The sequence below is a fragment of the Acomys minous genome, assembly GCF_964271855.1.
Source record: "Acomys minous genome assembly, chromosome: 5".
Lineage (NCBI taxonomy): Eukaryota > Metazoa > Chordata > Mammalia > Rodentia > Muridae > Acomys > Acomys minous.
Genome location: NC_140494.1, coordinates 58299955 through 58326104, shown reverse-complemented (window position 1 = coordinate 58326104; position 26150 = coordinate 58299955). Strand labels below are relative to the sequence as shown.

The following is a 26150-nucleotide window of genomic DNA, read 5'->3' as shown; positions in this document are numbered from 1 at the left end:
AGACAGAGACAGAGAGAGACAGAGGGGGGGAGTTGACTTGGTATGATTGATCTGGGAGGAGTTGGTGAAGGGGAAAACATGATTAAAATACATTGTTTGGAAAAATTTAAATTTAGAAACAACTTGAAAAGATTACAGATAAATGACATGATATACTATCCTTTTATAGATGAGCAAACTGAGGTAGGGCAAAATAAAAGCCCAAGAAAACATCCAGAGTCACATAAGTATTTACTAAGCAGTCTTCCTAATCAACCAACTTAGATGAAGATCTCAGTCTCCCTGCTGCACAGGCCGCTGCTCCCTGTCTTTATGATCACATCAGCCCTCTAGGACCTACAACTTTCTCTGTAGTAAGTAGGAATCATGTCTCTGAGAGGTGTGTTATTAAGGGCAATGCATCTAATACTGCAGACATTTTTTTAGCAGGATACTGGAAGGACATTTGAGGAAAGCCATAGTTATGTGTAATTATGGGCTTCAGTTGTACATTTGTCATCTCTGGAAGGATGTGTTTGTGTATTTGTTGACACAGTTGCATTCTTCAGGAGAGTGACAGCAGGGAGGAGTGTTTGGAGCCTGCAGTAGGTTAGGAAAGCTCTGAGGTTTGTTTGTGCTGCACAGAGCCTGGGGTCTGGAGTCCCAGCTGGGCCAGCTACAGCTCACCAAGGACTTTAATTTAGAGTTTCCTGAGTCATTTGTGGATGCCAAATAGTTCACATGTATTTGAAAAGGAAGCAAAAACGGCCAGTCAGCTATAAAAACTTTAATGATATTAGCAGTAGGGCCAAGTCACTAAAGACTGTTACCCCCTGGGAGGAATCAGTAACATGCTATCTTGGAAAGCTCCATGCTAAGTTGGATGGAGAAATGGGGGTGTGGTTACAAAGAGGTCAATTTCAATGTACTGGGGATAAATCAAATGGGGCCAACCCCTTACTGTCCAGTCTAGGATGTCGGGGTGAAAGTTACCATCTGGGTCTCATCTCAGGATGAGGGGCAAGAGACAGTGAAATAGGCTGGTTAACTTGTAATTAAATCCCTTTTGTTTGTTTGTTTTTTTGTTTTTGAAACAGTATTTTTCTGTATAGGCATGGCTGGCTTGGAATTTGCTCTGTAGACCAGGTTGGCCTTGAGCTCAGAGAGCGATCTATCTCTGCCTCTCCAGTGCTGGGATTAAAGGCTTGTGTAATTGAATCCTAAGGGCAAGAGGGGAGAGGTAGAAATGGCCACCCATCTCTGATGCACTGCCCTCTGCTGCTTTCGCTCTACCTGTGTCATCTGCCACTGGTCAATGCTACTAGTCTGCTACTAGTCAATGTAGGCTCTCAGGCTCAGGCAGGTCAGTCTTTGCAATAGTTTCTAGAACGGATGAGTCTTTGTTGTACCTTAGATACTCTTGTCTGCCACAGTAGGATTCTTTGTGCCTACATGTGGGCTCCTCATCTGAATCTCAACTTAGATGTCACTCTCTCAACAGTGCTTTTTCCTGATCACCCTGTTATGATACATCCCCCTTATATTATTATTATTATTATTATTATTATTATTATTATTATTATTATTATTATTATTTATTCAAGCAGATACTTTTTTGCATTTTATAGTACATATGCCAGCTTCTAATTTATGAATTGTTTTTCTCACTTGTTTTTAGTGAGTATTTTTATGTGCGTGATATATGTGTACATATATGTGTGCATACATGTATAAGCCAGATGTCAATGTCAGAGGCCTTTTCTTCACTCCCTACTTTATTTTTGATGGAAAGTTTCTCAATAGCCTGGTGTCTCAAAGATTCAGCTATACTGCCTGGACAGCATATCCTAGAGATCTTGTCACCATACTCTCAATTCTGGGATTGATTACAAATGTTTACTGCCAAGCCTGACTTTTCACATGGTTACTGGGGATCCAAACTCAGGTCCTCATGTTTGCACAGCAAGCATTTTGTCAACTGAACCATTTCCTTGACTCTAAGTCTTTCCAGTTAGGGTCATGATGCAAAGGACTGTGTCAATACTGCTTGCTGTTGCCCTTCCATTGTGAGCAGGATGACATAGCCCCCTAGTGAATGCTTAACAAAAACTTAGTTATTTGGGAATAGAAAATAGAGGAGTGGTGCTTTCCCAGAGTGGTTTGTGAGTCCATTTCATGACCTGGGCCCTCTTAACAGGCTACTCCAGTCACAGGAACTGCCTTCAATATCTACTGAACACACAGGGCTTTGTGCCTCCCTTACAAGGCTGGAGAAACAGACTGTCTGGGATATCAGTGACTCCTAACGTCTCCACAAACCAAGGACACATCTAATGTCAGATCCAAACTTATGTGTGAATGAAACTATTCATGATGTAGTCATGGCTGTTAGAAAGAAAAGAACATGAAAATTAAACTCAGTTTATCAATGAGGAATTATCTTCAGTTTAAAGGATTTTTCTCAGTGTCAAAATTATTTTCAGTTTACAGGATTTTCTCAGTGTCCATGGTAAGTATTAGACTCTAAGACTTGGTCTGTGTGAATCTCTTCTTCTACTTTTCCTTTCCCCCCAAAAGCAATACTTGGTTTACTTGTTTTCCTCATGGGAAAGCAATTGTAATATAGCTTAAGTTTCTACATAGACTTCTTGCTAAATACCCTACACTTCTCTCACTCTTTTTAGTATAATTCTACATTTGTTTATAAGTTTGAGTTCAGCAGCCATTGTATTCTCAAATGAGCAATGAAAACAAATCAGCGGGTATGGTTTAAGTGAAAATGAAAACAAAGAGGAGCAGATATATCTAGCTACAGTATAAATAAATCACATTAAAGCAGGGCAGTTAAGAACTCCCTTGACTTCAAGTCATATTATGAACTAACAGAAAGGATGTGTATAAATATTGTTCTCCACTTAGTAAACTTGCTTTTGTGCAGCGGTCTGCAACTTTAAAACCTAAAGTGCTCAAGGACTAAAAAAAAAATAAGTAAATATATTGTAGATAGCAAGAATCAGAGTATGCAATAGCAGAGAACAGAAATACAAAGAAAAGGGGAGCGTTAACTAATAAACTGTGATGTATTAGAATCAGAGACAGCAGTGTGTGTGTGTGTGTGTGTGTGTGTGTGTGTGTGTGTGTGTGTGTGTACTATGTAGATAAGCACGCGCACATTTATTATAGGGCTGGGGAACTGGATAGACAGAAGACGGAGGTGGTTCAAAAGAGCTTGTGTGCTTTGGGAGACACAAGGAGTTGACATTCATTTGGTACTTGTTATTTTCTGGGTTCTATGCTAGACACGCCTTACTAAATTCACACTATAGATAGAAAGCTGAAGTCACATTTTATCATCATCTGAAACTGATGTCTCCAGATCACTTTGTCTTAGATGGGTGCTGATGACATGGCATTCATTATATATATGTGTGTGTGTGTGTGTGTGTGTGTGTGTGTGTGTGTGTGTGTGTCTCCCTGGCTTTCTGCTAAGAGAGTAAAGAACCTTTTTTTTAGAATCCAGTACCATGAGCATATCCAGCATACAGATGTCTTCCTAGTCACCCTTCTTGTCAATTGCAGTGGCACAGGCCAGTCAGCTATGCTCACAAGGCAGGAGAATCACAAGCTCTAATGCCACTCTTTAGGAAAAGAGTGTTCACAAAGATTTTTCTTTGTGTAAGGAGTGTCTGACTACAGGGCTGGCTCAGGAAATATAAAATTAATCTGAAACCAGGCAGTAAAAAAATGTTGACCATGTGGACAGTTTATAGGATCAAATCCAGTGAACTTCCAGGGCCCAAAGCTCAGGCCACTTAAACATTTAAATAAAGAATGATTTTAGTTGTATAGGGGTTAAGATGTTTTTAGGTCTAGATAGATGTTTTAAGTTGATAATGATGAGATATGATAGATATTGATTTAAATTCAAAATTTTTAGATGCACCAAGATAGAAAAGATGTTTTCTTCAAGGCTTCCAAATGTAAACAGCCAAAACACTAAGAATGTAACATTTATATAACTCCTGATTGTTTCATGGTTCTTCTTGCTGTAGGTAGTTTATTGTACATACGTGTAATAATATATAAATATATATGAAAAATTTAATTTAATAAAAAAGATAAAAAGAATGACAGTATAAAGTTATATTCTTTCAAATTAAATAAATATATAAATAAATACCCATATTTTACTAATGCATTATTTAAAGAATGATGGTGAAGAGACCATTACTTTCTATGGTGGGGTTCTTATTGATAAATACAAATAAAATGGTAAAAAAAAATTTTGGCAAGACCATAGTTTTGAAAGCAAGGATCACCCATTTTAGCTAAGATTATTGTGTAAAAGAAATAATGAGAAACAAGAACTTTTAATAATTTAATAATTTCAGTATCTTCTCATGAAATGTTCATTAATTATAATTTGACTAATAACAACTTTTCAGCAGAGAAATCTGCCAAGCATTGCTTAATCAAGTGATAAGAGACTGGAAATTAATAAAGTGAATGCAAAGTATGGGGTATTTCAAGCAGAACAAACAGCATATACAGTCAAGAAATAAGAGCAAATAAACAGATACAGGACTCTTATGCCTTCAGTGTAGGTGCTGGTCCTCACTGGTTGCAGTGTGTGCTGTCCTTGCTGGATACCCACAGACTGTTCAGGTCTGTGGGAGTCTCTTGAGGTACAATTTGGGGCAATGCCACCCGATATCCTCAGCATTTAAAACTCCAGGAGCTGATGGTAAATAGGATAACTCAGAAATACAACTATGTTTAAAAAAATTTTTTTAATTAATTTATTCTTGTTATATCTCAATGGTTATCCCATCCCTTGTATCCTCCCATTCTTCCCTCCCTCCCATTTTCCCCTTATTCCCCTCCCCTATGACTGTTCCTGAGGGGGATTTCCTCACCCTGTATATGCTCATAGGGTATCAAGTCTCTTAACTATGTTTTTTTGGTGGTTGAGAACACTTGGGTCTTCACATCTCATAACCACCATAAATATTAGGAAATTCTATGGCAAACCAAAGATGTTGGGCTTATTCGGGACAGAAGCTCAATGCTGATTTACATAACTCTCATAAGAGGTGATAAGACAGTTGACTTGTTGGTTGTGTACAATTTGTAATGTAGACACATAGTGTTACCTTCTGTGGGATAGGTAGGGAAGACTTTAGGTTTTTTTTTTGTTTTGTTTTGTTTTTTGCTGTCCATGAGTGCTCAGAAAATCCACTGGAGCCAATGTAATCCCAAGAGTCCCTGCAAGGTTGCTGACAGTGGTTTTATTTAAGTTGAAATTTATAGGAAACCTGGAACAGACAAGCCAGTAGGATGCTGTAGGATTTGTGGCTGAGATTTCTTTCTTCACTTCAGATGGCTTAAGCTAGGCTGTGGGGAATTGTGTGTCAGTCCCATGTGCTTTGTGCCTTCCAGATGAGTCCTCCCAACTTAATTCCTAGTTTTCAAAGGGTCTGTGTGACTAAGTCCAACTCTAATGTCTAATGTCTAGTGTCTAATCTGACAGGTCTAGCAGTGTTATTTGTCCCTATGGTGTATGGCAATCTTAAAGTGCCTTTTGCCCTGGCTTGGGTGATCAAGCTCGTGTGCATGCACACACACACACACACACACACACACACACACACACACACACACACTGTTTTTTTGATAGACTTTCTTGAGTAAATATTTATTTATTATCACATAACCTTTATGTGCTGTTTATAACATTATCTGCAGAGATTTTGGTATATAATATATAAAATTTGAGACAATTATTCAAAATTATTTTTAAGATTCTGATTATACACCTACATTTTAAGAAATGGGGCTCAGAACTAAACAGAGAATTCTCAACAGAGGAATATCGAATGGCTGGGAAACACTTAAATAAATGCTCAACCTCCTTAGTCATCAGGGAGATGCAAATCAGAACAACTCTGAGATTCCATCTTACACCCATCAGAATGGCTAAGATCAAAAATTCAAGTGACACCACATGCTTGCTAGGATGTGGAGAGAGAGGAACACTCCTTCATTGCTGGTGGGAATGTAAACATGTTTTTAATTATATGCAACATTTAAGGTCTGAAGAGAGCCTCCCGATAGCTGTAAATATTAAAAACCGGATGGCTTTCTAGAACTGCTCCAGGGTTAGAAAGGACTGTGTGGTCAGCTGTCAGAGCCCAGACGCAGTGATTCCTGGGCTGTGTGACCTATCCTGGACATGGAGGTGTGGAGGGACACGTCAGATTCCAGTTACTAAAAGCAATTGCAGTTGTCCACAGCCCAAATTGGAGGAAAGGGAGATATTTTGGAAAAGAGTTGTAGCCTTGTCCCACTGGAATAATCAAGAGAGGACACAGGTTCTAACAGCCAGATGTTGGGCAATAGATCCTGGAAAAAACTGCATCATGGGTGAGAGTTCAGCCAGGATATTTGTAGCCAACTTGTATTTGATTAAACTTATCTTATTTCAAATTATCAATGCATCTCTCTCTCCCTCTCTCCCTCTCTCTCTCCCTCCCTCCCTTCCCCCCCCCACTTTACTACACCTGAGATGATTATATTTTGCATGGTGGTATGTCTATCACGATACTTTCTCCATCACGTCTTCTGTCCTGAGGTTGCTGTTCTGGGCACTCTGGTATCTCAGTTGTAATGCTGTCTTTGGTTCTGGGTTCAGTGTTGGGATTCTTAGGATATTTAGGGATAGATGAAATAGTCAGGGATAGTTTTTTTTCTATCAGTGTGTGAGCTTGGGCTTTTTAAAATGAAAATTTTATTGAACTAATTATAGACTAAAAAACAGTAGTAAACATAATATCGAAATCTCATGAACCCTTACGAAACGGTACCAAAGTCTCACAGTCAGACACTGACCCTGATATATTCAGTCCATATACTGAACTCCCATTGAACACTGCACGAAACTTCTCACAACAGCTCCATTTTCCTATGTGCTAACTCCTGGAAGCCATCAATTTTAATATATAACATTTTGCCATTAAAATATTGTATAGACAGATACATAGCATGTAATCATCTAGGGTTGGCTTGTTTCATTCATAATCATTTTCTGGAGAGTCCTTCCACTTTCTGTTGCTGAGTCTTCCATACATTCTGATGATTAGACCTATCACAGGGTTGGGTTTGCCTAGCACGCTCGAAGTGGCTGTGGTCATTAACTATATCCATTTACATTGGCCTGCATCTCCATTTCTCCGGGATAAGTGCTCAAGGGTCCTGCTGAACCATAAGACAATCTAATTGTAGTTTTGTAAGATCTTGCCAAACTGTTTCCCAGCATAATTATGCCATCTGGTGCCCACAGTATGTGAGAGACCTTAGTTTCTACATCCTCAACAGCACTTGATGTTGTATGTCTTTCTTTTTGTCTCTAGCTTTTCTGGTAGATGTGTAGTACAAATCTCATCATGGATTTGTACCTAAATGTGTTTTAGTTGATGTATGTAACTTCTGTTCCAAGGGATCCAACACTCTCATATAGAAATGCATAGAGTCAAAACACCAATGTACATAAAATGAAAATAAATAATTTATATATATATATATAATATACATATATATGTTTTAGTTGAAATAGAACCACATCACTTTCCCTTCCCCTTCTGCCCTCCATTTCCTCCATACTCCTTTTCTCACTTTCAAGTTACTAGTATTTCCTATTTTGATATTAATGCAACCCACACATACATACACACGAACACATTCTTGATAGCTGATGATGTCAAATTATCTTTTTGCATGATTTTTGATGTTTGATGTTACATGTTCTCCTCATGCCTTTTGATTATTCTCCACTGGGTTGGTTCTTTGTTTGTGCTTTCATTGCCATTCTTAAGTTAGAGATTCTTTATATTGTTTTGATACTAATTTGCTCATCTAACTCTATTCACCTCCAAAAGTACCTTTCCCAGGAAAGTCTCGTACTGAATAGCATTTCCTTTAGGACACAGAATTTGCCTGACCTTGACATGTGGGGGTTTTCATCGTCAGCACTCTCCTTTAGGATTGTGTGTGTGTGTGTGTGTGTGTGTGTGTGTGTGTGTGTGTGTGTGTGTGTGTGAGTGATCTGATCTTTGTGGGGGAGCTCAGTGCCTCTTTAAAACTAACCATCAGAACTATGTTGGGTCCACTGTCCTGTTACTTTCGTCATTTTCATTGCCTTAATACAGCTGTTTAACTGGCTCAGCATTTACAGACTGATGGTCTTGTGGCACTCAAATGTATTCCTCCAACCCTTATGATGACCTAGTGAGGAAACCCATGTACTCCCTCACTAAGTGCCTAACGCAGGTTTGAAGCTTCCTGGTTCTTGGCTGAGTCCAGAGTTACAGAAATCACTGAGGCATGATCTGGTCCTTGTAAAGTCTTTCCTCTCAGGAGGATGCTGAATCCAAGTCAGTAGGTTGACCCAAGCTGAAGGACTTTAAGTGAAGCACAGAGCTTTGAGGTAAAGAAATCAGCAGTGGCAAAGTCACCTTTAATGACAGAAAAAAGCCTGCTTTTGGCTCAGAAAATGCATACATCATTGGGCTATAACATCCTTTTGACCTTCATTACATGGAAAAATTTCACAGAATTTCTTTTTGAACTGAGGAACAGGGAGGATTTTATATCCTCAAAGAAAAATGACTCATGAATGCTGAGAACATAAAGTCCATGAAAATTAAATTTATATTCCCCATGTCCCCCTTGCCCTGAATTCCCTTGTCAGGCCTGCAGTATTCCAGAGGGCTTTAAAAACTGTGGTCAGCACGTCCCCTGGATGGGGAGGCCTGGTGGTACTCAGAGGAAGGATAGCAGGCTACCAGGAAGAGGCTTGATATCCCATGAGCATATACAGGGGGAGGAGGTCCTCCTCAGTCACAGTCATAGAGGAGGGAGTAAGGGGAAAATGGGAGGGAGAGAGCAATGGGAGGATACAAGGGATGGGATAACAATTGAGATGTAATATGAATAAATTAATAAAAATAAAAAATAAAAACTGTGGTCAGTATCTCTAGACTACTTAGAAATCATGTCAGCAAACTTTACTGTACTCCATATCATTTCTGATGTCATAGAAATGTTTTGTAAAGTAAGCATACAGCTTTGTAGATATAGTGAAGTTGAATTTCATTGTAAAAAAAATGATACAAAATATTGCTGACTAGACATTTTGAAGTGCTGAATTATTACTCTGGAAAACTTAAAAGTTCTAAGTAAATCCTGAGTGAGGTAACCCAGACCAAGAAGACATACATGGTATATACTCACTTATAAGTGGATATTAGCCCAACATAGATGTCCTCTGAGAGACTCTATCCAGTAGGGGATCAGGACAGATGTTGGGACTCGCTACTGGACTCTGGACAGAGCACTGAGAGTTGTATGGTAGAATGGGAAGATAGGAGGATTCAGAGGGTTCAGGAACCCCACAAAAAGGTCAAGACTGGTGGATCTGGACCCAGGGGGGCCTGCACAAACTTGCATAGAACCTATATACCCCCCTGTTCAGATGCCAATGAACAGCTCATTTTCCACTGTTGTTGGGGTGGGTGGGGCGGAGACTGCCTCTGACATGAACTCTGTGTTCTGGATTTGATCACCTTCCCTTGATTGGGAGACCATGTGGGCACACAGAGGAAGGGGATGCAGGCTATCCAGGAGAGACCTGATAGGCTGTGGTCAGACAATGAGGGAGGAGGTCTCCTTCTGTTAGAGGTCTAGGGGAGGGGAATAGGGTGGAAGAGGAAGGGAAGGTGGGAACGGGAAGATAGAAGTGAAAGGATAGCAATAGGGAAGTAATCTGAATAAATTATAATAAATTTTAAAATTCTAAGCAAAGAATTAAAAATAATCGTGCGCTTGAGGATGATGAGGTAGCTCAGCAGGTAAAGGTGCTTTTGGAAAAGACCATTGACCTGTGTTTGGTCCCCAGTCCACATGGTGGAAGGAGAGAACCAACACCTACAATTTGTCCCCTGATCTCCATAAATACCATCACACACACACACACACACACACACACACACACACACACACACACACACACACACAAATACACCAGTAAATGAATAATGTAAGAAAATTAAAACAAACCTCTTACAATAGAGTTAGTAGAGTGGTGATGAGGTGGTGAGGAAGAGAGGGAGGAAGGGAGAGAGGAAGGGAAGAGACAGAGAGAGAGGAATAGGTGGAGGCAAAAGCTACTGAAGATGAAGACAACATGGCCTCTGGGGCTTCTGGGTAAGAGAGAGAGAGTACTCACAGCATGGGGATAGGCAGCAGACAGAGCTGACACTTTAGTTTATCCATGGTGACTTTCTTTTCGTTGGTGGCCTGGAGATGAGAGTAGAGTTAACTTAACCCTCAAATGGCAATGAACAGACTTAAAAGAAGCAGTTCGCCTTTACCCAAAGAAGGCACTGGAACAAGACCCACACGAGTCTCAGCCCTCTTGATCCCCCATCCTGAACAACGCTTGAAGGGCTTCTTTCTGGAGCAGGTCAATAAGTACCAGATGCCCCTTGAATGGTAAATTTCTGGAGACAACCCGCTGGTCTTCTTGTAGAGCCAAGACAAACACTACCCAAGGGAAGGTATTCTGGCCCCAGGTCAGAGAGCTAGTTCTAGCTTGATGAGAGCTCTATCTTAGAAGGGCATCTAGGGCCGGTGGGAGCTGGCTGACAACTTTCTGTGCTTACTGTTTATCATTCTACATCCCTAGAGGTGTAGCCTGGAACACTGAAGAATTCTGACACCTAGGAGACCCTTCACCTTGACAAGTTTTCTCATTGCTTTCTCTGTGTAATAGAAATTTAATTTCTACTGTAAATGTTTCTTTTTGCTCTTTCTTCAAACACAGACTCTGTAAAAAAAAAAAAAAAAGATCCCCAAAGCTGCTATGGCCATGAGAATGGTGAATAGCCTCAAGGAGGACTCAACAGAGAAAGCACAGCTTTAAACCACTACTTGACACCATCTGCCATGCTGCTATCACGTCTAGAGCTCGCTGAGCTGAGCAAACCTACGTTTCATCTGCCGACATGTGGTTGTCAGGAGTGTGCTGTAGCACATGCTTGCAGACCATCTTCCTGGCAGGAAGTGGACTATGCCTCTTGTAGCAGAGTTAGCAGTGGTGCTACTATGTACTTCCACTATGCAGACATGGATATTTATTTATTGATCTCTTCAAGCTGGTATTGGGCACACTTCCAGGTGCCTCAGCTGGAATGCTCATTTTAATTCCACAGAAAATTTGCTTTACTTACTGTGCTTTACTTACTGTGGCTCAAACTTACTTACTTACTTACTTACTTTTTAGCCTTAGGTAATTTACTATCTGTCCTTCGGAACAGGTCACCATTGAAATGACTGCAGCTCTGTCTGAAGATAAACAAGTGAGGCAATATAAACCTCACCGGCAGCCAGTAGATGTCCTAAACAAATATCCCCCAGGCTCAGGGATGGACAGAGTGTATAAACACCAGGAAAAGATAAAATGCAGCCCTCTAGAGTTCAGAGCTTTGCACATGTCCTTACATCACTGAGAATACATCACAGAGGAAGAGGAAATAATGAACACTCTGAAACTTCCTAAAACAACTTTAAATAGAATATAAATAAAAGAGACATTTTAAGATCCTTTCAGACAGTCAATAATCAGAATGAGATGAGAATATAGAACAATTGGATACATTATTGTTTTATAAGTTGCCAGTCTCATTCATTGCCAATTCTGATCATGAAAAGCAATTCAACTTCTTGGCTATCTAGCCCCACGTGTATTTTCCCCTTTGGTACCCTCTTATGAAAATGTGCTGATGAATTTCTCACAATGAAGACCAGATGCGAAGGACGCAGCTGGGGGCAGAATAAAGACAAAAAGCTAGATAGTCAACCAAGTGGGTAATGAATCCCACATGCTCAAACATTTGACGCAAGACTGCTGACACTCTGCCTTTAGCTCAGTGACTGAGGAACCGTTGAGTAACTCAGAAACTCTCACATCTCACCCATAACAACATGAGAAGCTTTCTACGACCTCTTAGTCCTCACCAGTGAGACTCTACTGCTGAAAGTGATTGCAAAAATAATTTAATCCTGCACAATTACCTTTCATGTGAAGTCTGGAGGTGTCAGTGTGTGTTGGGAGTCTCCAATAAGGAATTAATACAGTGTTTACAAAGATCTCTTGGCATCGAGACTTGTTTTGGTTTTATGGCTATCAGTGCTTGTGTTGCATGGCATGTCACTGGGGCAAATGCAGTTTTCCAGACACAACAGCCTGTGAATAGGGGAGGCAGTATTAAATCACTGCTGATGTCGCTTGCAGCTGTCTGCTTTCTGCGACTGAGCTATATGGAAACGGAGGAAATACCATAGTTATGGACTGGAAGGAGAGATCTAGTACCTGTTTCTTCAAGGAGTTCATGCTTTCTTCCTGGGTGTTCCTCCCCTCCTCATGGAGGTTACTACTGGGACTAAAATTCTTTCTTACTAAGCAGATCCACTGAGGAAGTCAAAGAAACAAGGGATGGGACACCAAAGTTTGTATGTGGCATGATCTCCGGGGGACCATGTGTCAAACCTTATTCCCCAAAAGGATAAGGATAATGGGGAGAGGTGGGGCTGATGGAAGAGAAGAGAAGAAAAGAGAAAAGAGGATGAGGGACTGGATAGTGAGCAGAAGTGGATCAGGAGGAATGAAGGGGACAAGAAACTTGGAGGATAAATGGAATCAAAATAATTATATGCATCTAGGGAAAGTTCTTAATTAAGCTTACTGCTTTACATAATTAATCAATTCTAATAAAATACTAAAAAAAAGTATGTCCTCTGTCAGCCACTTCCATCCTTGAGCTCAGTGGGACACACTGTGTATTCTTGCAGTTTTATGGAGTGCTGTCTCAGAATGAGGGCCAGGGAGTTGAGAAAGAGGTTCCATGTAATCCATGCACTTAGGATTCCTCCACTGAACTAACCTTGCTAAAGCCTCTTACAAACTAAATGGGAGCCCATGTGGCTGACTTCCTGGCTTACATGGATTTGAAAATAGCATTTTCAAACTTTCCCATGAGATTCAGAGAAGTGGGGAGCAGCTGGCCGGGGCTTGAGGATGGATATAAAAGGTTAGGCATGACTGATCATTTGGAGACTTCTTTGGGAATTCACACTTTACCGCTCAAAGTGACTGGTGCTGTCCCTGAGCTGGTGGTTCTGGGTTGTATAAGAAAGCAGGAAGAGCAAGCCATGTTGACCAAGCCAGTAAGCATCACCCCTCCATGGCCTCTGCATCAGCTCCTGCCTCCAAGTTCCCGCCCTGTTTGAATTCCTGTCCTGGCTTTCTCAATGATGGATGACAACATGGAAGTGTAAGCCAAGAAAACCCTTTCCTTCCCAGCTTGCTTTGGTCATGGTGTTTCATCAGAGCAATAGAAACACTAACTAAAACAAACGGGTTGTTACCTGTCACTCAGCCCAGCTCCTTTTGCTCACTTCCCCTATCAAGCAATCTTTCCCCAGTTTCCTAAGCAAGCCTGAGTCCATTGTAGCCTTTAGACTTAACCCATCACTTGGGTCAAGCATTCACTTCCCAGAGGGTGCAGAGGTAATTTTCTTCCATTTCAATTTTCTGCAGGTTCTGGCTATTACAAATAAGGCTGTCATGAACATGGTTGAGCATATGTCCTTGTTGTGTAGTGGAACACTTTCTGGGTATAGTCCAAGGAGTGGAATAGCTGGGTCTTGAGGTAGCCCTACTCCAAGTTTTCTGAGAAAGCACCAGATAGATTTCCAAAGTGGTTGTACAAGTTTGCATTCCCACCAGCAATGAAGGAGTGTTCCCCTTTCTCCATATCCTCGCCAGCCATGTGCTGTCACTTGAGTTTTTGATCTTAGCCATTCTGGTGGGTGTAACATGGAATCTCAGAGTCGTTTTGATTTGCATCTCTCTGATGCATTTCTTTCTTTCTTTCTTTAATTTATCCGGATTACAACTCAATTGTTATCCCATCACTTGTATCCTCCTGTTCCTCCCTCCCTCCTGCTTTTACCTAATTCCCTCCCCTAGGTCTAAGACTGAGGGGGACCTCCTCCCCCACTATATGGTTATAGGCTATCAGATCTCATCTTGGTAGCCTGCTTGTTCTTTCTTTGAGTGCCATCAGGCTTCCCCAACAAGGGGAAGTGGTCAAATATGGGGCACCAGAGTTCATGTCAGAGTCAGTCCCCGCTCTCCACATAACTGTGGAGAATGTCCTGTCCATTGGGTAGATCAGAGGAAAGGTTCGATGTTTACTACTTGTATTGTCCTTGGTTAGTGCAATAGTTTGAGCAGACCCCCCTGGGCCCCGATCCACTCATCATGATGTTCTTCTTGTAGGTTTCTAGGACTCTCTGGGTCCTTCTATTTCCCCATCTCCTATATTTCTCTTACCTAGAGTCCCAGTAGGATGTCCTCACTTCTATCCCAATCTCCTCGTAAGTGAAGACTTCCATGGGACATGCCTTTTGGGCTAGTGCCCAATTTTAAGTGAGTATATACCATGTGATTCTTTCTGCATTGAGCATTTCTTTAAATGTTTCTCAGCCATTCAATATTCCTCTGTTGAGAATTCTCTGTTTAATTCTGAGCCCTATTTCTTAATTGGGTTATTTTGTTTGGTGGTGTTTAATTTCTTGAGTTCTTTATATATTTTAGATATTAGACCTTTGTCAGATGTAGAGTTGGTGAAGATCTTTTCCCAGTCTGTAGGCTGTTGCTTTGTTCTCTTGACAGTGTCTTCTGCCTTACAGAAGCTTCTCAGCTTCATGAGGTCCCATGTATTAATTGTTGATCTTAAGGCCTGGGCTGTTGGAGTCCTTTTCAGGGAATTATCTCTTGTGCCAGTGTGTTCCAGGCTCTTTCCCACTTTTTTTTCTAGGAGATTTAGAGTCTCTGGTTTTATGTTGAGGTCTTTAATCCACTTGAACTTGAGTTTTGTGCATGGTGATAAATATAGGTCTAATTGCATTTTCTATGTCCAGTTATACCAGCACCATGTCCCTTAGTGGAAGAATGGATAAAGAAACTGTGGTATATTTATGTTATGGAATACTACTTAGATATTAAAAATAAGGAAATCCTGAAATTTTTGGACAAATGGATGGAACTAGAAATGATCATACTGAGTGAGTTAACCCAGACACAGAAAAACTCACATGTTTTATACTCACTTATAACTGGACACTAGCCCAAAAGGGATGTCCAATGAAAGTCTTCACTTACCAGGATATTGGGATAGATGTGAGGACCTTCTACTGGGAATCTAGGTGAGAGAAGTATGGGAGAATAGGGAGATAGAAGGACCCAGAGGGTGCTAGAAACCTACAAGAAGAACATCATAATGGGCAGATATGGACCCAGGGGGTCTCCTCAAACTATTGCACCAACTAAGGACAATACATGCAGTAAACATTGAACCCTACTCAGATCTAGCCAATGAACAGGACATTCTCCACAGTTATGTGGAGAGTGAGGACTGGCTCTGAAATGAACTCTGGTGCCCCATATTTGACCACTTCCCCTAGGTGAGGAGGCCTGGTGTCACTCAGAGAAAGGATAAGCAGGCTACCAAGATGAGACTTGATAGTCTATGACCATATGGTAGGGGACAAAATCCCCTTTGGTCACAGACCTAGAGGAGGGAAATAGGGTAAAAGCGAGAGTACAGGAGGAATGGAAGGATACAAGTGAGGGGAAAAATTTAAATGTAATCTGAATAAATAAATTAATTAAAAAACATGAATTTCTGCTGACCTCTCTTAAGTTATGATGTGATCCTTGCATTATCCTGGCATTCAAAGTTGATCCCCAACAGCTTCTTTCTACTTTCCCTTATTAATCTACAGCTTCATTTAGATTAAGTTTTGGAAACCATTGTCCTCACAGACCCAGTGTTTCTCATGTGGAAGCCTAAACATCACCTTGATAGCTTCATGTCATTCTTCTACCTTAACTTCTGGATTAATTGGGATTACAGATGAAATCTGTACCCACAACCAAACGTAACATGCCTTTATCATGAAAGACTTATTTACTGAGATGAGTCACTGCATTTTTAAAGAGATGCTTCTGTTTCACACACATCCATAAGAACATTGCACTCAAACGTTATTAAGCCTAAATTAAACACACAGCCTTGCCTTTTCATAAATATAAGGGAATATTTTATATACAATATACATTAGGTTTATACAATTAGCTTACTACGTCTTCTGTTTAATGTTCAGACAGTCTCGGTAACGCTGAGAAGCAAGAGCTACAGCGAGAGAAGTGGGAGAGAAAAAACTCGCCGAGCAGAAGCCTCTCCCGGCGCTCCATAAGCAAAGAGAGATGGGTGGAGACACTGGTGGTGGCCGACACGAAGATGGTCGAGTACCATGGTAGTGAGAGTGTGGAGTCCTACATCCTCACCATCATGAATATGGTATGACAGACTGCCTGCGGGGACAGCAGCTGCCAAGTAGACGCTCGGGAATGCCCTTCCCCTCGTCAAAAAGTGTTTGCCCAGCAGGGTGGTACCAACCTGAAATCCCCAAATCTGGCAGGCCAATGTGGGAGGACTGCAAGGCTGAAGGTAGCTTAGGCTAAGTAGTGATATATTGTCTCAAAATGATGAAATCAAACAAAATTTAAGAAGGAAGAGATCTTGTTGTTATTCTTTAAAACACATACAAACACACAACACACACACATGTGCACACGCACTTGCACAATCTATTACTTACCCAAGTATATAATAATGGAAAATCAGGACTAATTAGTCTGTTCCTTTAAAAGTGCACCCTGGGAAATTTTATAATTCACCATTTGCATACTCTATTAGTTACTTGCCAAGTGACTTGGTACTTTTAAAAATGGCTTTGCTTCATTAGTTTCTTCTAGTCTTAATCCATGAGGAAACATGGGTAAAGAAACTGAACATGATTTCCTCAAGGTAGCAAGAGCTAGAACTGGAATGAGTTTCTACTGCAATCCTAAGTTTCTCTCTACCTTTTCTCAGTGTTGCTGTGTTTTGCTTTCCAGACAGGTGGCTTGTCCTGTCAAGATGGGAAAAGCAATTCCTTGATTAACTACTAAGGAATTGAAGAGCGGGAGCTAGGGAAAGATCAAAGAAAACAAGGCCTTTGTTTAGAGAGCCATGTTGTTGGGACTTCATGGGTGTGCTTTCGCTGTCATAGCTGGAAGACGCTCTGGCTTAAATTCTTTCCATACACTTTTCCAAGACGTTCCCTAAGCCTTGGGTAGAGGGACTGTGTTGAAGATTTATCAACTGAGGTTGGGCAACCATGGGCTATTGTTCTCTGCATTTTGACTAGTTATGGCTTTTTTTTATAACTTTCTCTGTCTGCTGGTGGGGAAAGCTTCTTTGATGGGGGTTGAGAGCTACACTTCTCTGTAAGTAAGAAGACAATCAGTTAATATAAAGAATGCAGTTAGGAATTATGCTAGTTCAGAAAGGTGGCCAATAATACGATCTCCTCAAGATCCATGGCCTTACTAGTCACATGTTAGAGAGGTCTAAAATACACAGCCACGAGGGGCCTACAGGCAAATAACGTTGCCAAAAGAGGGAGATCCAATCTTCCCAGGAATAAGACCCCCCATTGACTACCCAATACCGGATGATCAGCTGTAGAAACACATACATGCAGAGAGCACTAAACCGATTCATCAGGTTGTAGTTGTATGTTGAATTGTTTATATATGCACGTCGCAACAATGGCTAAAGAAGAGGAGGTTATGACTTTGGGATTAGGCGATTGGACATGGAAGAAGCATGGGAGAGGAGGAAGAAGAAATGATGTAATTATATTCTAAATTATAAGACGGAAAAGAAAAATAAAACAAGAAAAACATTAGTTGCAATGATAACTAATGCCACATGTAAGGAGAAATTTAAAAAGTGTTATGAAAATGATCGCAGTAAAGTTTTAAAAAGTAGTTGGTGTGATTCTACTTATGTGATACACACACACACACACACACACACACACACACACACACACTGTCTCAATCTCTACTCTGTGTATATGTGTTTGTACCTGAAAAGAGATATAAACACAGTTTAAAATGTGTTATCTTTGATGGAAGAATTATAATAATGTTTAGTTTTATTTGATGATATATGTATATAAGCAATTTTCTATTGTTCATAATTTTTAAATTTTTTACAATGTCTTTTACATGAAAATTTCATTTTATGTTTATATTCTCATTTTGTTCACAGAAATTCTCTTATTTTATTACTTTAAAAATATGTTGCTTTAACCCATTTCCTCACTTTTTTCTTTGTTAACAATAATATGACTATAACCAAGGATAAAGGACATCAATTTCTCAACTACAAATCCAATCTGTCACCATGAAGGGGCATCTTTAAATATTACAGTGTGACTGAGATTTAGTCTTCTCAGAACTGCACCTGGAATGCATAATCTATGTCATGTTATGTATTTACATGTGTTCTGAAATTAGTCATGCCTCTGGCAGGCACACACTTCCTGTGCATGTGCAACTAACACTTTCTGTTTCTGACTCCAGGTCACTGGGCTGTTTCATAACCCGAGCATCGGAAATGCAGTCCACATAGTTGTGGTTCGGTTGATTCTACTTGAAGAGGAGGAGGTAAGGAGTGCGTTCCCTCCACGCTGCTTTCCAGCACCTTCTCATTCCCTCTCTCTTTTAGGAAAGTTCTGAACAAGCAAGAAAGAGGTCTGATGTTTCTGTGTTATTTCCCTAGGCCTTCAGCAGTATTGAGTGGGAAATGGGAAACATTTTCAAAAAATTATGAGAGGTGGGTGCGTGCGTGCACATGTGCTGAAATTACCTGATTACAATTGCATCTAATAAGACACAAACAGACATACAGAATTCACTAACAGTGTCCTTCAATGCAAGTGGTGTAAGGCATACCATAGCTTGGTAGTTTCAGTAGAAGTTAGGAGAGGTGTGCAATGGTGCGTGCCTCTCATACCATTAATTTGTCTATGGCGTATAACACATCTCTCAGAGTTGAGGCTTCTGGTTTATACATTTGTTTTTGCATGTTTCATATAAGTCTATCTATGTACCATCCGCATGCTGGGATGATATGCCTAGATCATAGTTCATTCAGTTTTGAGAAGGTGGCTAATTCCAAAATGAAATCCTTTGCTTCTTGCCCTTCATTCCTGATAGCATTATCTTGTCTATCCCAGTCAAAAACACTCTGGCTTTTACCAGCACTATACAGCCGAGAGCCATTCTTTTTGTTGTTTTGTTTAGTTTCTGAGTTTGGTTTTGAGATAGGATCTCACTATACATCTCTGACTGCATTATTTCTCACTATGTAGTCAGGCTCTCATCAAACTCACAGAAACTTGTTTGTCTACCACTTGAGTGTATGTATCATCATATCTGACCTAATTTTATCTATCTATCATCTATCTATCTATATCTATAGATTCTCTATCTGTCTATCATCTATCTACTTATCATCTATCTATTTATCATCTATCTATCTATCCATCATCATCATCATCATCATCTATCTATCATATATCATATATTTATTGTATCATCCAAATCCAACACCAAGCCCATAGTGGTCCCACTTCCAAAACATTGTTCAAAAACACCCAGGGCTCATCATTCCTGCAATCATTGTGTTGGTTCACATCTTAATATATCTTGCCTGAACTACTACAGTGAGTTCTCTAATACATTTCCCACTTCCAATTTTTTTCCAGTGTGTTGTCTGGGAAGATCACTTTATATATAACTAGAATTGGTAGTTTTAAAATAGTTACTTCAAGAACCCATCAAGGGTCTCACTTTTTAAAAAGTCAAATTCATATTTTCTTTGTCTGCAGAGCTCTTTATGACTTTGGTCTGTCTTTTCAGTTTTTCCTTATCCAGTTCCCTCCCTTGTTTCCGGCCCTTAGACTCTGGAGTTTGAATGAATTCTAAAATATGCCCCTCATTTTTCAACATCATGGTCTCTGCACTTGTGGTTCCCAAACATCCTTGCCTTCTTTCCTCACATCGATGGCAACTTTTTTTTTTTAACCGTGTAAATCTTTGCTGAAGTACTGATTCTTTAGAGAAGCCTCAATGTCCAACCTACTTAAAACTGGCTCCTCCTCCTGCTTTTCCTTCACAGAATGATAGCATTCTCATAACTCAGGATGGTTCTTTGTATTTACTCGCTCTTTCATGTATCTAAACTATTATAAAATGTAGACAGTGTGAGCGCAGAAACAATGTTGCTTTATACTGTGACATCCCCAGTACCTAACACACAGTGCATCAGTGCATGGAGCATGTATGAATGCAGAGTGAAATTTATTGAGTGAAGAAAATTGGCAAGGAGATGAAATGCCTTTCAAATTATATAGCCTTATCAGCAGCTGACACACATCACGTCTACTTCAGCAAGAGACCAGGCACCAAATGCCAGACAAGGCCTATTTTTTTTTTTTTAGCAGCACAAGTCTCCACCATCACTTAGAAGGCTATTTTTTAAAACTATCTTTGAAACCTAGATCCCTTTCCCCTTTCTTCCCAGCTGGCCCCTTTTTACTTCATTACTTGGGACATGTTTGGAGCCTCAAGGCATTCCAGCTGATGTAATATTTATTTCTCTGTGGTCCTTTTGTTAATAAAATGTATTCAGAACTTGGAAATCAGGCAAAAATGCCTACTAGTGTCTGTCTGGCCCTCTTTGGATGTAACTTTGGCTGTTTTGTGCTATTGATGAGGATTCAGAGGTGGTGAAGTTAGATACTGGTTCATAGAACACTGATAGGATGTGCAAATACTTTCTGTCCAGAAAAGATAATATAGATTTCTGCCCAGCAACTTAAGCACACACTTGTATTTGCCTGTGAAACATTAACTGACCTTGTACCTAATTTAACAGCCTCACTCCAGTGTGTATCCCACTGCCTGCAACTGTGTTAATCTGCTTCCTTGTGTTTGACTTTGTATCAGCCTTACTGTCTTGCTTGTCTCTTCATTAGTCAGGTAAATAAATCTTTCACATATGCTAACTATATATTCACAGAAGAACTATGTTTTAGCTAGACACACTAGGTTGTGCCATCAATCTGAGCACTTGTGATGTTAAGGAAGTAGGGTTGCCTTGGGTTCAAGGCCTTGGCTGGACAGAGATCTTGTCTCAGCAATCAACCACAAAGAATTCTACTTTTTACTTATTGAAAATCACAGTTTGATAATTTGCAGTACCGATTTTCACTCCTTCACAGTGGTTGACTGCGTGGACACACTTGGATACACATATGCAGAGTGGCCAAGGATGTTCCAGTCAATACAAGGAGTGTTTGTCTAGGTGTGAGAAGGGAAAACTTCTCCATAGTCCCAGCAGAACTACAGATGTGATTTTAAAGTAAGCCATCAGAACTCTGGAATGTCTTGCTGCCAGTGAAATAGTTCAGGAGAAGCTTACCGGACATTACTTCTTTGCATGCATCACAATTACATTGTTTTTCCTCTCTCTAAGTCTGACTTTGTATGTGACCAACAAATGGTTTGTTTCAGACCGCATGGCACTCTACCCTTCTCATTGTCAAGTGTCCCCTTAGAAGGTTTTTTGTTGTTCTTAATGTAATTTCCATGCAATATGTTTGATCATGTTTACTCCCCTCCTTCAACTCCTCCCAGAATTATTCTTCTTCTTCTTCTTCTTCTTCTTCTTCTTCTTCTTCTTCTTCTTCTTCTTCTTCTTCTTCTTCTTCTTCTCTCTCTCTCTCTCTCTCTCTCTCTCTCTCTCTCTCTCTCTCTCTCTCTCTCTCTCTCTCTCTCCTCCCTCCCTCCTCCCTCCCTCTCTGTGTCTCCATCTCTCTCCCTCTCTCCCTCCAATACAAATAGCAAAAACTGAAAATCAAAACAGACAAATAAACATAACTAAAAAGAAAGGAAACCAGGAATTTTAAAAAAACCAAAAACAGAACAACAACAACAAAAAAAACTACTCCTGGCCGTGGGGCCCATGTCAGACTATGGTTGATATACCCAGTGACACGCTAATGAAGAAACCTGATTCTCCTTCAAGTATGTATCAATCGCAAATATCTTTTTGTTTAGGTGTGAAACTTTATGTCTGCTTCTGGTTTTCACCTGTGCAGGCTTTGTGCAACTGTCATAATCTCTGTGAGTTCATATGTGCTGGTCATGTTGTGTCTGGAAAATACTGTTTCTTTGGAGTCATCCACCACCTCTGTTCTTGGAGAGTTTCTGTCTCCTCTTCCTTATAGATACTGAACCTTGAGAGGAGGGGCTTGATGGGAACATGCCATTCGGGGATCGAGTACCCCAAAATCTCCCACTCTATGCACATTGTCAGGTTGTGGATCTGCTTGCTACTTCCTGTCTGCTTCAAGAAGCCTCTCTGATGAGGTTGAGTGATGCCCCTGCAAGCTTTTATAAAACCTCGAAATGATGCAAAGTTCAAAAGTTGACAGCAAATTTCTCATTCACTACTATCATTTTCCCTAAGTCACAGGAAATGGTTCATTCTTCACATCTTTGACTAATAAGCAACCTGAATAACATTAACAGTCATGGATTTCAATACCTACCTAAAACCTGGGTGGCAGGATGATGAGGGAGATGTGCAGAGTGTGTGACTGTGCTGTGCTATCATTCGGCACAGCCCTAAAAGAGTCACATCATTTTTTCCACGTACCATCAGCCATATGGCAAATGCTGTGCCACCCACTAATGACAAAGATATGAATATAAATCCCATTTCCTGACTATGAGCAATTTGGACCCTACTGTTAAAAGTATAAAGATAAAAATTAATTGAACTTATCATAAGCTTAAGTATATTATATGTATCAGTGATATGGAATGATATTTGGGTATCTAAGTTGGGTTTAGAGGATACAAAGCAATTATCCATTCTGGAAGACTATTCCAAATGAAATGACCCAGGTAAGCATTTTCTGTAGTGTTTAACCTGTTACTGTACTCATGAGGGCAATTAACACATCACTGATATTGGACCACAAAGGAAAAAAAATCAAGCATCTTACTGTAATGGAAAACAATTATACTGAAGGCAAAAGGTTAGTACCAAATGAAAATCTGCCCACAGGAGATATCTAGCATCTACAATCATACAGATACATGTGAACACACACACACACACACACACACACACACACACACACACACACACACACATGCACAGTTAGCGATGTGGAACCCACTATGACACTCCCTTCTGCCCTCCCATAGCCAGTCAGCCCACCACTGGGTGCCACTTGCTTTAATTGCCTGCCTCCATCTCCACCACCCTGGTTTAAGCTGGCTGTCTCTTTCCTGGGTTTATGGTTATAGTTATGTACCGTATGACCTACTAGGAACCAGTTGGCTTCCTTTCGATTCTGTTTCCTCCTTGCAGCTCAGATGACTTCAGTGCAAGTATCAATGTATTGGGAGGGCCTTCTGTTACGCATTTCACAACACTGCCTTTTTCCCTCACAGAAAGTACCATAGTTGCAATTTTATGTTTGATTAATGCAAATTCTTCCATGAGTGCATGAAACTTATATTAGTATGCAAGGGCACCATTTAGTTCTCACAACAACTTACAAGTATTTTACTATTATTCATATTTAATAGACTTCAAAGTTCCTGAAAGAAGACAAAAGGACACAATTGAGAAGATTATGATTATAAGATGTCAGAGACTTGGAGGGAGGGGACTTAACTATTGCGTGCAAAGGTCTGGGTTCCATCTCCTGCTCTGAAAAGCAAAGAGGTGTCATGATGGAGTGACAAAGATGGAAGGAGTGCAAGTTGAGTGAAGTCAAGTGGATCCCAGGTCACTGTGAGAGCCAGGGCTGTGCCCTGCAGGTACCAATGCATGTGACTGAGAAAGGGTAGGGCTGACAGACTGATAGGCGACTATGTCCCTATGTCCTGAAGGATTTTCTCTTCATCTCCTGAATGACTTAGTGTTGGGCTCACTGTGGTGATAATTGTTGGTTTGCTTTTAGAATTTTGAGTTGGTGGTTGTGTGGATTTACAACAGCCTTTGTAAGTGTTTCTTCATGATAAATGTCAAAGACATTGGCAAATAATTTTTGACTTATTTCTTTAGATTAATAGTTTTCCTTTGGTAGTATCATTTCTTAATCATATGAAGTTTTCAAATTTTACTCTCTGTCCAGTTTGTCTCTTCTTTGTCCATTACCTTCTTGCTCAGCAGCCTAAGCATTATTAGCAGACTATGGTCAGACCACCGCATATCAAAAACACTACCAGGAATTCCCAGGCAGATTAATACAAGACTGTTTTTCATTACAGGATAGCTGACAGCATAAGAGAACAATTAGTAACCAAAGCCATGTTCTTACAAAATCATTTTCTGTCCCCCACTTGGAGCCATTTTGTAAGCTGTGGCTGATTCCCTCCAGGTCAGCTCACCCTCCTGTAAAGGTTCGTGGATTCAAAAGTTTTGAAAGAGAAACATGGGAAGTGAATTGGTGAGAAGATGTGAGAAGAAGTGAGAAGATGAGGTACAAAGAATGAACAAAAGGCAAAATCTATTTTTGTTTAGAAATGGGATAAGGAACAGGATTGTTCATGTCCTTTTTCTTTAATGTGCTCAAATAATAACCACGTTGTTAAATGGAAACAGTTAACACAAATATCTCAATATTTATTCTCACCGGGCAGTAATGGCGCATGCCTTTAATCCCAGTACTTGGGAGGTGGAGGCAGGTGGATTGTTGTGAGTTCAAATCCAGCCTAGTCTATAGAGTGAATCCAGGACAGCCAAGGCTACACAGAGAAACCTTGTCTCCAAAAACAAAAAAATAAAGAAGGAAGGAAAGAAAGGAAGAAAATCAATATTTATTCTGAACCAGCTTTATCTTAGTGTGTCTTATACTATGTGCTTAGGACCATGTGGTCTTTCAAAAAATTTTTTTTCATTTATTTCTTTACTATGTAGATGTGAACTCAGAGGACAGTATGAGTCAATTCTTTCACTTCACCATGTGGGTTCCAGGGGCTGAACTCACGTTGTTAAGCTTGATGGACAGTGCCTTGCTCATGGCCACATGGTCTTAATGCATGACTAATAACCTTCCCATAGACTCCTGTGGTGAAGGGCATTCAAGAAATTAAACTGCCTGGTGTTTCTAATGTGAGACTCAGAGATTAAGAGACTAAAAGATGTAGACACATAAAGTGTTCAGTGAAAGTCTCTCATAGACCTCTGGTGTTTGTAGAAATGCAGGATGGTGTCCCAAAGACCTTGTCACTAAAATTGTGTTCAATGACACAAAATCCATTTAAAAACTATCTGAGAGACCCCACCATAGTGACTAAGGTGGAGGGTGATCCAGAAAGAACCTCATGTCTCCACACACGTATGTGCACACATCCTGACACATACATGCTCCCAATACACATGTGGACATGCATATACATGTACACACAGACTATGCAAAGTCCCCCAGTGGAATCAGCAGTTTCTGTGTAACCTCGTGGAGGAGAGCAGAGCTTCCGGTGCCCTTGCTGAGATGACCTGCAGAGGCATAAACTACTCATGGAGAACTATCCCTCTGTAATTCCCAGTCACTGAGAAGGGATTGCTGTTACAGGATTTTTGCTTAGTTCCCAAATGTCTGCTCCTTGCTCCTTCCCTTCCCCTAGTCAGCAGAGCTTGCCTCTTACCTGCCTTACCACAGAGCGCCCCCCACCCCCAAGCCAGTCTCCCTTTGCTTCCGATTCTACCTTTTTTTTTCATTGATCAACAGAAGATAACATGCTCCTGAATTTTCCAAATCACATGATGTGTATAAGGATACATGAGATAGCTAAGAAATGAGAGGAACAAGGCCCTATTCCTAGACAAGCTCGGAAGGAAAGCAAGTGCTAAATCTAACTTTAACCCGACACAGCAGGCGATGGGAACCATGTCCAGCTGAGGTGTAGCTCCAGGAACCTCATCATCATTAGCGGAGCAGGAATGGAAGGCCTTCTGGAAATGCCCTATTTGAGTCTCCAAGGATGGTTGGAGATTGGATAGGTTCAAGGAGGGTAAGAGAGTAGAGAAAAGCATCTTAGGAAGAGGGGATATTTTAAAGAAAGA

At 40.4% G+C, this 26150-nt stretch overlaps 1 protein-coding gene across 1 annotated transcript in view; it reads left to right on the top strand.

The window, feature by feature from the left end:
• ADAMTS12 (ADAM metallopeptidase with thrombospondin type 1 motif 12) overlaps nucleotides 1-26150 on the top strand; it is a 259452-nt gene that overhangs the window by 117368 nt on the left and 115934 nt on the right. Inside the window, exons 4-5 of the mRNA XM_084784120.1 lie at nucleotides 16267-16463; nucleotides 18581-18664. Of these exons, the coding sequence (XP_084640246.1) occupies nucleotides 16267-16463; nucleotides 18581-18664 (281 nt within the window). The remainder of the gene's footprint in view (nucleotides 1-16266; nucleotides 16464-18580; nucleotides 18665-26150) is intronic.